Source organism: Capra hircus, chromosome 10 (genome assembly GCF_001704415.2).
Source record: "Capra hircus breed San Clemente chromosome 10, ASM170441v1, whole genome shotgun sequence".
Classification (NCBI taxonomy): Eukaryota; Metazoa; Chordata; class Mammalia; order Artiodactyla; family Bovidae; genus Capra; species Capra hircus.
In genome coordinates this window covers 77,961,967-77,978,917 of record NC_030817.1, presented here as the reverse complement: position 1 = coordinate 77,978,917, position 16,951 = coordinate 77,961,967, and the positions used below count along the sequence as shown (strand labels likewise).

The window sequence follows — 16,951 nt, the reverse complement described above, 5'->3', positions numbered from 1 at the left end:
AACAGACCCATCACAAGCACGGAAATTGAAACTGTAATCACAAATCTTCCAGCAAACAAAAGCCCAGGTCCAGATGGCTTCACAGCTGAATTCTATCAAAAATTTGGAGAAGAGCTAATACCTATCCTACTCAAACTCTTCCAGAAAATTGCAGAGGAAGGTAACCTTCCAAACTCATTCTATGAGGCCACCATCACCCTAATACCAAAACCTGACAAAGATACTACAAAAAAAGAAAACTACAGGCCAATATCACTGATGAACATAGATGCAAAAATCCTCAACAAATTTCTAGCAATCAGAATCCAACAACACATTAAAAAGATCATACACCATGACCAAGTGGGCTTTATCCCAGGGATGCAAGGATTCTTCAATATCCACAAATCAATCAATGTAATTCACCACATTAACACATTGAAAAATAAAAGCCATATCATTATATCAATAGATGCAGAGAAAGTCTTTGACAAAATTCAACATCCATTTATGATAAAAACTCTCCAGAAAGCAGAAATAGAAGGAACATACCTCAACATAATAAAAGCTATATATGACAAACCCACAGCAAACATTATCCTCAATGGTGAAAAATTGAAAGCATTTCCCCTAAAGTCAGAAACAAGACAAGGGTGCCCACTTTCACCACTACTATTAAACTTAGTTCTGGAAGTTTGGGCCACAGCAATCAGAGCAGAAAAAGAAATAAAAGGAATCCAAATTGGAAATGAAGAAGTAAAACTCTCACTGTTTGCAGATGACATGATCCTCTACATAGAAAACCCTAAAGACTCCACCAGAAAATTACTAGTGCTAATCAATGAATATAGTAAAGTTGCAGGATATAAAATCAACACACAGAAATCTCTTGCATTCCTATACACTAACAATGAGAAAGTAGAAAAAAAAATAAGGAAACAATTCCATTCACCATTGCAATGAAAAGAATAAAATACTTAGGAATATATCTACCTAAAGAAACCAAAGAACTATATATAGAAAACTATAAAACACTGATGAAAGAAATCAAAGAGGACACTAATAGACGGAGAAATATACCATGTTCATGGATCAGAAGAATCAATATAGTGAAAATGAGGATACTACCCAAAGCAATCTACAGATTCAATGCAATCCCTATCAAGCTACCAGTGGTATTTTTCACAGAACTAGAACAAATAATTTCAAGATTTGTATGGAAATACAAAAAACCTCGAATAGCCAAAGCAATCTTGACAAAGAAGAATGGAACTGGAGGAATCAACCTGCCTGACTTCAGGCTCTACTACAAAGCCACAGTCATCAAGACAGTATGGTACTGGCAAAAAGACAGACATATAGATTAATGGAAAAAAATAGAAAGCCCAGAGATAAATCCACACAGCTATGGACAACTTATCTTCAACAAAGGAGGCAAGAATATACAATGGAGTAAAGACAATCTCTTTAACAAGTGGTGCTGGGAAAACTGGTCAACCACTTGTAAAAGAATGAAACTAGATCACTTTCTAACACCACACACAAAAATAAACTCAAAATGGATTAAAGATCTAAATGTAAGACCAGAAACTATAAAACTCCTAGCGGAGAACATAGGCAAAACACTCTCCGACATAAATCACAGCAGGATCCTCTATGATCCACCTCCCAGAATATTGTCAATAAAAGAAAAAATTAACAAATGGGATCTAATTAAAATTAAAAGCTTCTGCACAACAAAGGAAACTATAAGCAAGGTGAAAAGACAGCCTTCAGAACTGGAGAAAATAATAGCAAGTGAAGCAACTGACGAACAACTAATCTCAAAAATATACAAGCAACTTATGCAGCTCAAGTCCAGAAAAATAAATGACCCAATCAAAAAATGGGCCAAAGAACTAAATGGACATTTCTCCAAAGAAGACATATGGATGGCTAACAAACACATGAAAAGATGCTCAACATCACTCATTATTAGAGAAATGCAAATCAAAACCACAATGAGGTACCACTTCACACCAGTCAGAATGGCTGCGATCCAAAAGTCTGCAAGCAATAAATGCTGGAGAAGGTGTAGAGAAAAGGGAACCCTCTTACGCTGTTGGTGGGAATACAAACTAGTACAGCCACTATGGAGAACAGTGTGGAAATTCCTTTAAAAATTGCAAATAGAACTGCCATATGACCCAGCAACCCCACTGCTGGGCATACACACTGAGGAAACCAGAATAAAAAGAGACACATGTACCCCAATGTTCATCGCAGCACTGTTTATAATAGCCAGAACATGGAAACAACCTGGATGCCCATCAGCAGATGAATGGATAAGAAAGCTGTGGTACATATACACAATGGAGTATTACTCAGCCATTAAAAAGAATACATTTGAATCAGTTCTAATGAGATGGATGAAACAGGAGCTGATTATACAGAGTGAAGTAAGCCAGAAAAAAACAAAAACACCAATACAGTATACTAACACATATATATCAATACAGTATACTAACACATATATATGGAATTTAGAAAGATGGTAATGATAACCCTTTATGTGATACAGCAAAAGAGACACAGATGTATAGAACGGACTTTTGGACTCTGAGGGAGAGGGAGAGGGTGGGATGATTTGGGAAATTGGCACTGAAACATGTATACTATCATATAAGAAACAAAGTGCCAGTCTATGTTTGATGCAGGATACAGGATGCTTGGGGCTGGTGCACGGGGATGATCCAGAGAGATGATATGGGGTGTGAGGTGGGAGAGGGGTTCAGGATTGGGAACTCATGTACACCTTTGGCCGATTCATGTCAATGTGTGGCAAAACCAATACAGTATTGTAAAGTAAAATAAAGTAAAAAATAAAAAAAATAAGGCAAAAACAAAAGGAAAGAACTAAGGAAATAATTTTTACAACAATTTCAGATACTATATCAAGATTTGTGATGTGAGGATTTTTAGGTGAAAGTGTCATTTTATATTATTATGGGGCAAGTTTTCAAATTTAGACAACTTTACACATGTTCTGTATGGTTGATTTAAAGTCAAGAATTCAAGAGGAGAATGTACCAGTAGAAAATTACTCTGAACACCTGCTTCCATATGACATGAAAAAAGCTTTTATTTAGAATTAAATCTTCTAATCCAGACCACAGATGAAGCAACCACAGGACTACCATTTATTGTCTGGGATCTGCAGGTGTGTATTTCAGCTAGGGTCCTACAGAAGAGAGGCTTTCTCTTATTAAGCTTGGGGGGTTTTGTTCAGCTTTTCCTATTACTTCAAGCACTGTGAGTTCCCAGAGAGCGCAGAAGTACTTTGCAGAATCTTCCAGTTGTAAGGTTGAAATGGTGAGGCTGGAGGATTTACGTGATCTGACAAAATTTATAGAGTAGCGGCCATCCCTTGTAAGAAAAATCATCTCTCCACTGGGAAGGTGCTTGTACCAAAAAATGCTGTAACTGCTCTGACTTGTTTCATACCGACAGTTTAGGGTAACTGATTCCCCAACTCGACTGGGTATGTCTGGCGGGTCTTGAATAACTTTCTGGGCTACACTGGATCCTGTGGGGAAAATCAGAAAACAGAGATGAAACAATGAATAAAATAATGTAGGAATTAGACTCATTGAGGACCACCACCCCCCAAAACAACCTGAATTCATAAGGTGCTTGCTTTTCTCCAGTCCTCCTTCCCTCCCCAAGTCCCCGTGAAGCACCACGTGCCTGTGTGCAGGCCTTTCACCCTGAACACGCGCACCCATGCTTGGGAGCATCCCTACCAGAGAAGATGAAAGCCAGGAACACCCAGAGCAGACTGGAGAGCAGCATGAGGCATGGATTCCCCTGCACAAATGTGCTCAGTTTTGCCTCAAGCTGAGAGTGTCTTTGAGTGCCTGGCAGCACATATACATATAACCTCAGGTCCTGTGTGACTCCTTCAAACAGGAAGTGGGGTTTGTCATTTCCATACATCATGTGGTCTGTGCACAGATGGGAAAAAAAGTATGGCTCACCACAAACTTTTCCTTTGTCAATTTTTCTTTCACTGGTAATTAAGTTAGGCTGATCCTGAAAGGGGGCTTCACAAAAGCAATTAGTAATAAAGGTTTGAGATGAGGGGAATTGAGGAACAAACTAGGTGACATTCACTGATAATTATTCAACACAATAATTTTGCCATCCCATTTAAAACAGTATTTGTTTTTTTGTTTTTGAACTTTTTATTAGAGTGTAGTTGATTTACAGTGTTGTGTTAGCTTCTGCTGTACAGCAAAATGAAATCTCCATCAACAGAGGAGTGGACAAAGATGTGGAGCATATGTACAATGAAATTATTGCCGTTGTTGTTTAGTTGCTAAGTCATGTCTCACTGTTGTTCAACCCCATGGACTGTAGCCCTCCAGACTGCTCTGTCCATGGAACTTTCCAGCAAGAATACTGGAGGGGGGTACCATTTCCTTCTCCAGAGGTTCTTCTTGACCCAGGGGTCAAACCCGTGTCTCCTGCTTGGCAAATGCATTCTTTACCGCCGGGCCACCAGGGAAACCCATGATGAAACCATTCAGCTATAAAAAAAGAATAAAATAATACCATTTGCTGCAACATGAACAGGTCTAAAATAAAATTTAGTATAAGCTATGAACCCTTCTTGTAATCTACTTGCTAGTCATTTATTTAGCCTACAGTTATATTGTTCCATCCAGAATCTAAGTACTTTATTTAAAAACTCACAGATCTTTGGTCTTCTATGTGAAATGTAGTCTTATCCAAAATTTTTAATGTATTTTTTTTCTGAGTTTTAGGGATCTACTTAGTTTTTTCAATATGTAAAATTACTTTGACATCAAATGATAAAAAAAAATCAGTCCTTCTGACTTTAAGAGTCTATTCTATTGATTGTGTTTATATGAATTTATGACAGGAATAAAATAATTATACTTTTGAAACCTGATATTGAGTATTATTTATTAGATTTTGAGATGGATCAGAATATTTAGTCTCATTGCCTCCACAAGTAGAATTGTACTTATTAGATCATGTGTCTTGGAATTGTCCTCATGTCACATTTTCCATCCCACTGGCCCAAATTGTTCAGTCTCACTAGTTAGTTGCTTATTATTTTTTCTTCTTGCAAAATACACTTCAAATAAGCATGCTGGATCTTCCTGTGCCATAGTATTATAATGCTCTCCAACAAAACTTAGTATCTATATTTTGTCCTTTTGAGAATGCTGTAAAAGTAAACTCATACATTGTGTACGCAATTGTAATAATATAGTGTGTAAGCATGTACCATGTAGTCTTCCGAGATACTTTTTTCACTCACCATTGAGATCTATCTAGGCTATTGCATGAATCAATAGCATATTTCTTTTAATCACTACAGACTGTCCCCAGCTTATGATGGACCAACTTAGGATTTTTGACTTTATGGTTATGAGAAAGGCATATATACATTCACTAGAAACCATACTATGTATTTTCAATTTTTACCTTTCCCCATGCTGGTAACATGCTGTATGACAGTCTCTAATGATGCTGAACAGCAACAGCAAGCTGAGCTCTCAGTCAGCCCTGGGATCATGAGGGTAAACAACTGATACACTACAACCATTCTGCACTCATACAATCATTCTGTTTTTCACTTTCAGTACAACACCTTAAGGTTAGGCTAGGCTAAACTCTGATTCACAATGTCTATTATATTCAAGTTCTGCTTATGATATTTTTAACTTAAATTGGTTTATTGAGACTTAACCCTATTTCAAGTGGAGATATATCTATAAGTAATATTTTGTTGTATGGATGTACCACAGCATATTCATCTATTCACACAATGAAGAACATTTGGCTGGTTTCCAGCTTTTGGCCACCACAAACACAGCTGCCATGAATATTCATGTACAGATTTTTGTGTGAACACGGTTTTCATTTCTCAAGTATAAATGCTTGTAAAGGAGTATGACTGCTGAGCTGTAAGGTGAGTGAATATTTTAGTTTATGTGGAACTGCTAAACTGTCTTCCAGAATGACTGCACCATTTTCCCACCAGCAGTGTCTGAGCGATCCAGTTTCTCTACATCATTGCCAGGACTTGGTATCATCAGTATTTTTCATTTTAGCCATTAAGCAAGATGTGGACTGGTATCTCATTGTGGCTTTAATTTGCATTTCCCTGATGGTTAATGATGTTGAACATCTGTTTACATACTTATTTACATGCTTATTTCCCTAATACAAAGTTCTTGCATGAAGTGTCTGGGTGAACCTTTTGTTCGTTTTTCGGTTAGGTTGCTTGTTTTCTTCCTGCTGAGTTTAGAGAGTACGTTGCATTCTGAATACCATCCTTTGATGAAAATACATTGTGAAAATATTTCCTGCCATTCTGCGCTTTGTCTTTTTCATTCTCTTAATAGTATCTTTCACAGAGCAAGCATTTTAAATTTTGATGAATTAGTTTATTCTTTATGGATTGTGATTTAAGTGTCATGACAGAAATCATTTTGTCTAACAATTGGTCCTGAAGATTTTCTTTTTTTCAAAAAGATTCATAGTTTTATATTTCACACATGGAGGTATGGTCCATTTTGAGATTCTCCTGAAATTTTTGTATAAGGTGTGAGATTTAGGCCCAGTTTCAGTTACTTGGCTATGAATATATCCAGTTGTCCCCAAATCATTTGCTTGTATCATTCCTCCATTGAATTGTCCCTGCACCTTTGCCAAAGAGTCAGATTTCCCAACTTTCTCCACATCCCCACTTGTGATAACTCAGCATATACTTGTTAATGGATTTTATTATCCTTTTTGTATTTTTTATTATACTTTTATTTTATATTGGAGTATAGCCAATTAATTTCACTTTCATGCACTGGAGAAGGAAATGGCAACCCACTCCAGTGTTCTTGCCTGGAGAATCCCAGGGACGGGGAGCCTGGTGGGCTGCAGTCTATGGGGTCGCACAGAGTCAGACATGACTGAAGCGACTTAGCAGCAGCAGCAGCAGCCAATTAATGCTGTAACAGTTTCAGGTGGACACCAGAGGGAGTCTATCTGATTAACACTGTAGCATCTGTATTATTGCTCACTTTTCATTCCTTATAGTTATAATTTGTGCTTTCTCTTTTTTCACCATGATAATTTTACCTAGGAATATATATTTTATTAATCATTTTAGCAGAATTGACTTGGTATCTCATAGTTATTTCTATCATTTTCTATTTTACCAATTTGACATTTTTTATTATGTTCTTGTTTCAGTTTACATTAGTTGTAATTTTTTGTCTTTTTTTGTTGAAAGCCTGCATAATTGTTTTCTCAGCCTTTTTCTTTAGCAGTATAAGCATTTAAAAGGATAAATCTCTCCTACATAAAATATTAACTGTCTCTCATAAATATTTGTATGCATGTGTTCTCACTATATTTTCTTTCAAAATATTTTCTTATAGCCCACTAATTACTTCTTTAGTGGTTTTTTTTTTCAAGTTTAATGCCTAAATTCCAAATATTTGGGAGTTTCTAAAGATATATTTTTGCTGTTGATTTTCTAAGTCAATTATAATTTGATCAAAGAATAAATTCTATATAATTTCAGTTTTCTTACATGTATTAAGACTTTTTATGCATAACCAATGTGTGTCTGTGTATTTATCTACACGGCAGGGTGTGTGGAGCCTCGGCTGCAGGTCTGGGTACAGGCTGCAGGTGTCTGGGGAGCACCATGCACTTGCTGCACAGAAGCAGGTGGCTGAGTCTCCAGGCTGGGCAGCTGTGATGGGCAATGGGAGCTGTTTGGCACTCGTACTGAGGAACATTGTGAGTCTCCCATCTTCCTTTTTATTCATAACTGAACCTATGGCTATCAAGAATACAAGGCCTTTACCAGAGTGTTGACTGTACCGTGAGAAGTAGTCAAATGCACTCCTCTCCTACAGTTCAGAATGGAAATCTCTCCTTCCTGGACTAAGATTGAGGGCTCTGTTTCACCTGCTGTTGGTCACTTTTTTCCTTCTCTTGTCCACCCACCCTTGTTTACAGAGATAAAAAGTCATTAGGTCCACAAATGAATATTTCCTTCTTAAAGTTCCTGTCTGCATGAATTTGTCCATTCCCCAATTTTCTCATTCCCCCTAATTAACGAGATATCTTAGTTTTCATCCACCACAACCCACAGTCTAATTGAAACCACAGAAGTAAAAATGATGCCCCCAGAATCTTGTCCATTTCTTGGCACCAAAGGTCAATGACAACTCCCGTTCCTCTTCTGGTCTTCTCAACCAGCTAGAACTCTGACTTTAAGCTCACATCTGCTTTAACACTTTCAACAGACCCCATCCTCTTACAAGGGCTTTCACTTAAACCTATCTCTCTCAAAGAAAGTATTCCCCATGTTGAGGCTAGAATTGCTGTAAATTAATTTCATTGGGAATCAGAAATACTCTGCTTACGCATGGGTAAAGAGCAGGTTAGAATTTCTCTCCCGCTCTCCACCTCTTCCTTTTCTTAACACCTCCTGGAAAAACTCATATATCAGGAGAGCATGATATGTTAATGGAGATTACATTATTTTACAAGGGGAAAGAGAGAGACTCCCATGAAGTTACAAATAGTGTGCAGAGGGAGATTTCCTTTTTTATTATAAATACTAATTAAAGTCTATTGAAGATATGCAGAAACATAATATATATCACTACAAGATAAAGTCATGGACCCAGACAAAGAATATATAGCCCTTTGGCCATGACAGAACTTCAATTTTGCCACAATCTTTCAGATGTATCCACATTTTACATGACCCTAGAAAATGATAGGAAACCAATCAATTTCAATTTATAGTTTTCCTAAAATATAAATTAGGCAAATGGAATATTTCCAAGGTGATCATGGATCCTAAGCTGACAGTTGGGTTGCTCAGAATACTTTTGATAAGGGTTGAAGTATAAAAAGTGAGTTTTAAATTATGAATCTGTACAGGTTTAAGACATCCGTATACTCTGTCTCTTCCTTCACACACATCGGTATCACAGATGTCCCTCAGCTTCTGATGTCATTAAGATCACATGACCATTTCTGCTGATAGAGAATAAAACAATCTGCAGAGAGAGAATAAAACAATCCACCACCTCTGGATGGTGAAGATGATTCTGGAAAATATAGTGAATAAGAGAAGTAATATCAAGGGTCAAAGAGTAAGAGGTCTGAAGGAAAGGTTGGGGAAGAAATGCCCAGGGTCAGGAGAGAAACATGGGTTTGTGGGTAAAAAATGTCCTTCATCACTTAGGGAGCAGAGCAGTGTGAAGATTAAAGCGGATAGTGCCGGGGAAGACATGTATGCATGGTTAGAAAGAGATGAGGGCTGGATGGATAGGCAAAGAAAGTTCAAAGACAAATGTGAACATTGGAGAATTTGACTTGAATCATAGCAAGAGCAGTGAAACCTGCAGGACTGTTCCAAGGAGTAAATGTCACAGTGGCTATATTAGACATTGCTGGCACCTTGCTCAACTTTTCTCAGGAGCTTCATCTGTGCTCAGTCCCCAAGTTATTTGTGTTTTGCTGCCAGCAGCTTAGATAACAACTGATATCTGTGACTCTCCAATTCTTTTGTCTAAGTGGTACAGTATAGTCTGATATGTGCTCTAGCGCTCCCCACAAAATCAGGTAGACGGAACATCAGGAACCTCTGAAACCTTCCTCTTGTTTGGCCTTTTCCCTTTCCCTAGTCAGTGAGCTTCCCAGGTGGTGCTAGTGGTAAAGAAGCCGCCTGCCAAGGCAGGAGACCTGAGAGACTCCAGTTCAGTCCTTGGGTCAGGAAGATCCCCTGGAGGAGGAAATGGCAACCCAGTCCAGTATTCTTGCCTGGAAAATCCCACGGGCAGAGAAGCCTGGTGGATCTTCCTCTTGAGGTCTAAGGCAGAGAGTATTTAAATAGTTTGTCCATTATTTTCATTCATGAAAAACTATACTACTTCTCATAATTATGCTATCTTTGACATGCTAATATTCGATATTATAAAAACCAACACTAATGATGCTTTCTATTGAAGAGCCAAAACTTAGAAGATATGACTGTTAATCTTTATACAATGGATGATAGCTCTAAGTACAACTAGTGTTTCAGAAAAGATATGATTTTCCTGTTTTTCAGTATTAATACTCTCAGAAAACATGATTGTGTTAACATGGAGATCCACGGCAGAATTCTATTTGTGGCAGATTTAGGCTAAAGACAAGAAGACAGCTTTCTTTGTCAGTGGTGAAAGCCAATCAATCTCAAATAAAAGCTCAACTTTTGATTATATTCTGTCTAATCCTATTCTATTTGTGCTAATAATGTAAATAAAAGACTGTACCTTCCAGAATGACTTTGTGAGTTGATTTATCGATACTCTCCCCAACAAAACAGTTAAAACAGATGAAAATTATTTTTGAGAAACTAAAGCCTTTGGACATAGTCTTTAGGTTATACAGCATATAAAAAGGGTAATAGAGACACATTTATTCATAGAATCTACTAAATCTCCATGATAGCAGAAAGAATCTGTGGCAATTGTACCATGACCCACTCCCCATCCCCAGCTCAAGATGATGGAAGTTCTACTCAAGGTGGATACAACCAAGGACACAAGGCTCCCTCTCTCTCCAGCTTGCAGTATAGAGTTGTCATATCTCCTACAGAGGGGCTGACTGCTGTCCTTTCTTACCTCCCCAGGTCTGTGTTACAGAAACTGTATTACAAACAACAAAAGCTGACAGGTCTATGGCCACTTCTCACCTCACTTATAGCACAGAGGTTCTACATCAGGCATGGTAGACTGAGAATACTGGGTCCTCTTACCCTCATCCCAGCTCATAGAGTGGTGATTTCATGCTGGCAAAGGCAATCCAAGAAGGCAAGAGGCTACTGCTCCCTTCCATCACACTTCTCATAACACAGGGATGTCACTCTTAGACAAGCAGCCAACTGTTCCTTATTACAGGTCCAGAGCAGCGGCTCAGGTGTTATGCCCATGGAGAGAAGCAGGTGTAAAAACAGAGGTCTCCCTTTGAGAAGACTTTATTTGATACCATCATTGGGAAGCCCAAGTTTAAGGGTGCTGTTGAAAACAATGGATATGCTTATGGTAAACAATTAAGAGAATGCTGCAACTCAATGACAGCAACAAGTTAATTCATAGACATCAACTTAAAATCTTAACAGAAAGTACAGGAAAAGGGGATAGCTAGGAAAAGTCCTCTCTGGTCTGAAGATCTCAAAGAAAAGTTTCAAAGGCTGGCTCTGAAAACAGGCTTGATTTAATTAGATGAGATTTGGGAACAATTTATGGCTTCATAGCATTGTAAAATGGAGAAGGCACTGGTAATCCACTCCAGTACTCTTGCCTGGAAAATCCCATGGACACAGGAGCCTGGTAGGCTGCAGCCCATGGGTTCGCTAAGAGTCTGACATGACAGCGACTTCACTTTCACTTTTCACTTTCATGCATTGGAGAAGGAAATGGCAACCCACTCCAGTGTTCTTGCCTGGAGAATCCCAGGGACGTGGGAGCCTGGTGGGCTGCCATCTACGGGGTCGCACAGAGTCGGACATGACTGAAGCAACTTAGCAGCAGCAGCGGCAGCACCATTGAAAAAAATCAGCCAGCAATTAGTGGAGTCTATTGCCTAGGTGTAATACAAACAGAAGCAAATAGTCTAGCATAGAAATTAGAGAAAAAGACTATTAAAGAGCCTTGCTAAACCACTACCACATCAGGATGTCTGAGAACGTACCCAAGACTATATCCTTTGAGGAACAACATCTTAGGCTGTAAACTGTGGGAAAACTTAACTTACCTGAAATAGTCAAGTCAGTAGGCAAATAAGCAAGCAGTAACAGCAAGTGCCAGGTGGGTGGAAAATGGATAGCCAGAATTGCTGTAATAAATGTGGCAGCCTGAAAAAGGGCTCCCAAAGTTATTCAAGTCCTAATGCCTGGAACCTAAAAATATGACTGTAAAAACAATACATTCCTGGATACACAGTCTTCCAAGATGGAATGTGAAAGAAAAAAAAAAAAAACATTTGAACAGACCAACTACTAGTAATTAAGTTGAACCAATAATCAAAAAATTCCCGAGAAACAGAAATCCAGGGTCATATGCTTCAAGAAGAAATTCAACTGAATATTTAAAGAAAAATTAGTACTCACCCTTTGCAAATTATTCCTAGAAATCAAAGATTAGGAAATGCTCTCACTCCCATTCTCTGAGGCCTACAATATCCTGATACCAAAATCAAAGATTCTACAAAAAAGAAAATTCAGGCCAATATTTCTGATGAATATAGATGCAAAAATTCTTTTTTTTTCTTTTTTAATATAAATTTATTTAATTTAATTGGATGTTAATTACTTTATAATATTGTATTGGTTTTCCCATACATCAACATGAATCCGCCATGGGTATACATGTGTTCCCCATCCTGAACCCCCGTTCCACCTCCCTACCTGTACCATCCTTCTGTGTCATCCCAGTGCACCAGCCCCAAGCTAGATGCAAAAATTCTTAACAAAATAGTAGCAAACTGAATTCAACAAAACTTGAAAGAATCATGCATCATGATCAAGAGATTTATTTCAGATGTGCAATGATGGTTCACTATCCACAAATTAAGCAAGGTAATATACTATGTTAACAGAATAAAGGATAAAAATTACATGACTATGTCAATAGATGCAGAAAAAGATTTTGACAAGATTTAACATTCATGATAAAAACTGTCAACATATTTGGTATAAAGAGAGCATGCCTCGAAATAATAGACCATTTGTTACAAACCTACAGCTGACATCATACTAAATGGTAAAAAACTTAATCTTTTTCTCTAAGATCAGTACCAAGACAAGGATGCTACTCTCACCATGTCTATTTAACATAGTACTAGAAGTCCTAGTCTAAGTAATCAGGTGGGAAAAAGAAATCATTGGCATCCAAGTTGAAAAGAAAGAGGTAAACTGTCTCTAATTACAGACAGCATGATACTCTATATGGAAAATTGTAAAGACGCCACCAACAAAACTAATAGAAACAATCAACAAAGTTGATTACAAGATAAAGTTACAGGATACAAGATTAATATACAGAAATCTGTTGCATTTCTATACACTAATAATAATTATCAGAAAGAGAATTTAAGAAAGCAATCCAATTTCTAGTTGAATCAAAAAGAATCAAAAGTACCTAGGAATAAATTTAACCAATGAGGTGAAAGACCTGTTCTCTGAAAACTGTAAGACATTGTTGAAAAGAATATAAGACAATGTAAATTGAAAAAGGAAGCTGAGAGGGCTACAGTAAACAAGAGTCCACGGCTTTTCATTGGCCGAGTCCTTGCCAGGAAATAAGAGGCATCTCTCATCTTCCCTTTGCTCTCCACTATGTCCACAGGTCATGAGAGTTCCCCCCATCTCCCAACTCTGTTTAACTGAGATTTCTGTTTAATATTTTTTATACCTTATAGGACAGAGACAGAAAGATATTTGATTCCCAAAGAGGAAGGTGAGGGAAGCAAGAAGTTCTAGTGATTCAAGAAGGAGTCATGAACCAAAGAATTTAGTTGGCCTTCAAAAGCTAAAAAAGGCACGGAAACGGATTATCCCTTAGATCTCAAGAAGGAATCAACTCTTCTAAGACCTTGACTATAGACAGTTAAATGGGTTTAAGAGTTCTTGCACCCAGAGTAAGTTTCTCCTAAGTTACCAAGCTCATAGTGAACACTGAGTAAGCTTTGTTGTCCTTGTTCACTTTGCTGCACTTGTAGGGTGGGATGATGCAAGTGTCTTTGGGGACACACTCTGGTGAGGCAGATCTGAACATTCCTGAGTCATCGAACTAATCAGGATAACAACTTTACTGGAGTTATTTTTTTCTCTGAATTCTTCTCACTTTTTACCACCTTTGAGTTCAGCATACTGTGGTTGAATATTTATTTTATTTTTGTCCTCTTATCAGCTATTCTGCTAGCTCCAAGTTAGAAGTCTCTAGTGCAGAAGGAAATACAGATTGAGAAAGGAAGATAAAGACCAAAGTTCATAATCTGTAGGGCCGAAAAGTGTCTGTGATTAAAACTGTACCAGTGTAGATAAGAAATAATCAACATTGCAAATGCCCTGTGGTGGCCTCACAGTGTGACTGTTGGCTGAAGGAGGGGCTGAGCCCCGCGGAGGGTTTGTGTAGAGCCTGCAGGAGCCTGGGAACACTGTGCTGCGCAGCACAGAAGTAAGTGCCTGAGTCTGTCGTCTGCGAAGAGGAAACGTGCAGTGAGCTGCGGCGCTCTGTAGGGATTGTCGTGGCCTTTAATCTTCCATCCTGCTTTGTTCCTGAAGGAACGTTAAACAGGTGGATAAGGCGGCCGCTGGGGTTCTGAAGATACCACTGTACACTGCTCACGGAGCCAGAAAAATTGCACCTCAGCATGTGGCTGGCTCCCTCCTGGAGACTCAGGGCTGGGGGACTCTGCTCCACATCCAGCCCTCGCACACCTGATGAGAAACAGAAACGGTCACAGGAGAGGGTCATTGTAACTCTGACAAAACCTTGAAAGTGACCCCCCCCCCCCCCCACACACACAACTCCCATAGATGATGAGAAGGATAGAAAGTCTGCAGGACTTGTCAGTTCCTCTCTCTCCCTCAGCAATACAGCAGCTGCTCAATCCTTCGGATGCCCCTCTGGGGCAGCGCCAACTTACAGCAAACCTGGGCAAACAAAAGCCCAGCACAGTGCCTGCTAGCCTCTTCATGCTGCTTCCTCTTCTTACTGAGACATTTTCACTGTAAGACACTTCACTAAACCCTGAGGGAGGGAGTGTCATAAGCTGTTGCGGAAATATTCCTGCTCCTGCAGCCAGTCAGCTCACCCAACAAGTCCTGCTCAGGCCCTCACTTTGCGACAGGAAGCCCCGCCCTCCCACCTCAAACAACTCAGAATGGGCTGCAGAGGAGCGGAGAAGAGTGGGAAAAAGAAAGGTCATTATTTCAGGACCCGAGGGGCATTTTCTAAGAACATTGCAGTGAAGGCGGACTGATTTTGAATTTGTGGAGGATTTTAGGGAAGAGAAAACAAAAATTAATTATCTAGCTGTAGTTTTAGTCTCAGATGGCATGGATGCAGAAGATTCTTGCATAATGAAATATTTTCTCAGGAGTTCTCAGGATCTTTTTTTTTTTTTTTTGCATCTCCTGTGTACAAACCTGTGATTCTGAAGGGTGCTCACAAATCAGCACAATATTCATAACAGTCTTGGCTGGAATACTTTACAGTATTAAACAGTTTCATTTTAAAATTATATATATATATATATTTATTGTAGACTGAACCTACAAAAAGTTATATTATTTTTAATCTCTAGATGGACACTGAAATTAGAATTTAAATTTTTTTAATTTTTATTAAAAAATAATTTTAAAATAAAAATAAATTTTAAATAAAATTTCAGGTTTAAATACATCATATTTTATTTTGTTATTTTTTAAATTAGAGGATAACTGCTTTACATTGTTGTGTTAATTTCTTCCATACAACGAGAATCAGTCATGGTTTTATATACATATATATACCATCCCTCTTGAGCCTCCCTCCCCTTTTCCATCCCAACCCTCTAGTTCCTCACAGAGCACCAGTATGGGCTCCATCTGATATACTGCACCTTCCCACTAGTTATCTATTTTACACTAAATACATTTTAACTGTTGATTATTGTTATTTGTATTCTGCTTTTTACCTCTAGTGGGTTATTTGTAAAAGAACAATAAGTATTTTTTAAAGCATATGAAAATCAATTCTGCTTTTTCTCAGAGTCTATAATAATGGTTCCCTGTATGTGGATTTAGAGGTAAAGGGGATAGAAAATGAGGACTTGTATATTTTCACTGAAGTAAAACTGAAGTGATCTGCAGACTCTCAGGATCAGATGGACAGTTCAAGGCTGTTGGCAAATGTTGACTAAAGGAACTGTGAGAGACAGTGTAGAAAAACAAAAGTAATAATAATTATAATTGGCCACACAGTGGATATTAGAGAAATAGAATTAGAAGAGAGAAAAGAGGAGAGGGGCAACCAGAGTGGGTCACTTGGAACTTTGCCACAAAAATGTACTTAACCTAGAATGCCCGTTATAGGTGACCACTGGATAGACAAAGCCTTTTCTTCTTCATATTCTATTGTCTGGACATACAAGAAGAGATAAGGAAGTTTACTAGAGGTAGGAATAGTTGCACCTCCACTTCAGGGGGCCATTTAGAGCCAGTGATGTGATTGTCAGGCAGGGCACTGACTGGCTCCAGTTCTTCCTGCAACATTAGTGCTAAATCAATGAAACCAGGACAAATCTGCCCTATACTAAGACAGTGCCTCTATTCAGATTTCAGCCAGAGCTGGTTTGTTCCTATAGAGCAGGAGCGTGAATATAATGTTACTATTTCCTTGAAGAGCATTCCCAACAGGAGAAGGGTGGAGAACAAGACTGTGCAGAAAGGAAGCTGAGAGCCATATTGTGGAAGATCTTCCCTAAGGAGCCTGAAGGAATGTGCCAGAGTGTGCTGAGTCCTATTACAGGGAAATCTAAGATTGAAAAGATCCCTATTTAAGTAACTATAGTGGACTGTCAGGAAGAAATGCTTCCTTGACAATGACTGCTCCTGGTGTTGAGCCTGTTCAAATGTATACTTCAGCGAGCTGAGAGATATGGAAGCTCATAGGAGTGAAATGGAACGTATGTTGGAGGTGACATTTCCAGTTTATGCAACATCACCCCCTGCAGGACAGCAATTGGAACAAATCCCATCTTGAGGCTTTTATGCCGTATTTCCTCCCCTTTCTTACCAGGGTTGAATTTCTTCCCATTCTAATTTGATGGGTGTTTTCAGGGGTTCACATATTAAGTTGTTGTTGTTCAGTCACTAAGTTGTGTCCAACACTTTGAGGTGCCA

The 16,951-nt window shown here is 38.5% G+C and overlaps 1 pseudogene and 1 gene segment (V, D, J or C); both read right to left on the bottom strand.

The window, feature by feature from the left end:
- Nucleotides 3,192–3,892, bottom strand: LOC108636882. The segment is given in 2 exon segments: nt 3,192–3,544; nt 3,762–3,892. Coding segments are annotated over 2 exon segments (402 nt in total).
- LOC108636881 lies at nt 14,115–16,321 on the bottom strand (annotated as a pseudogene).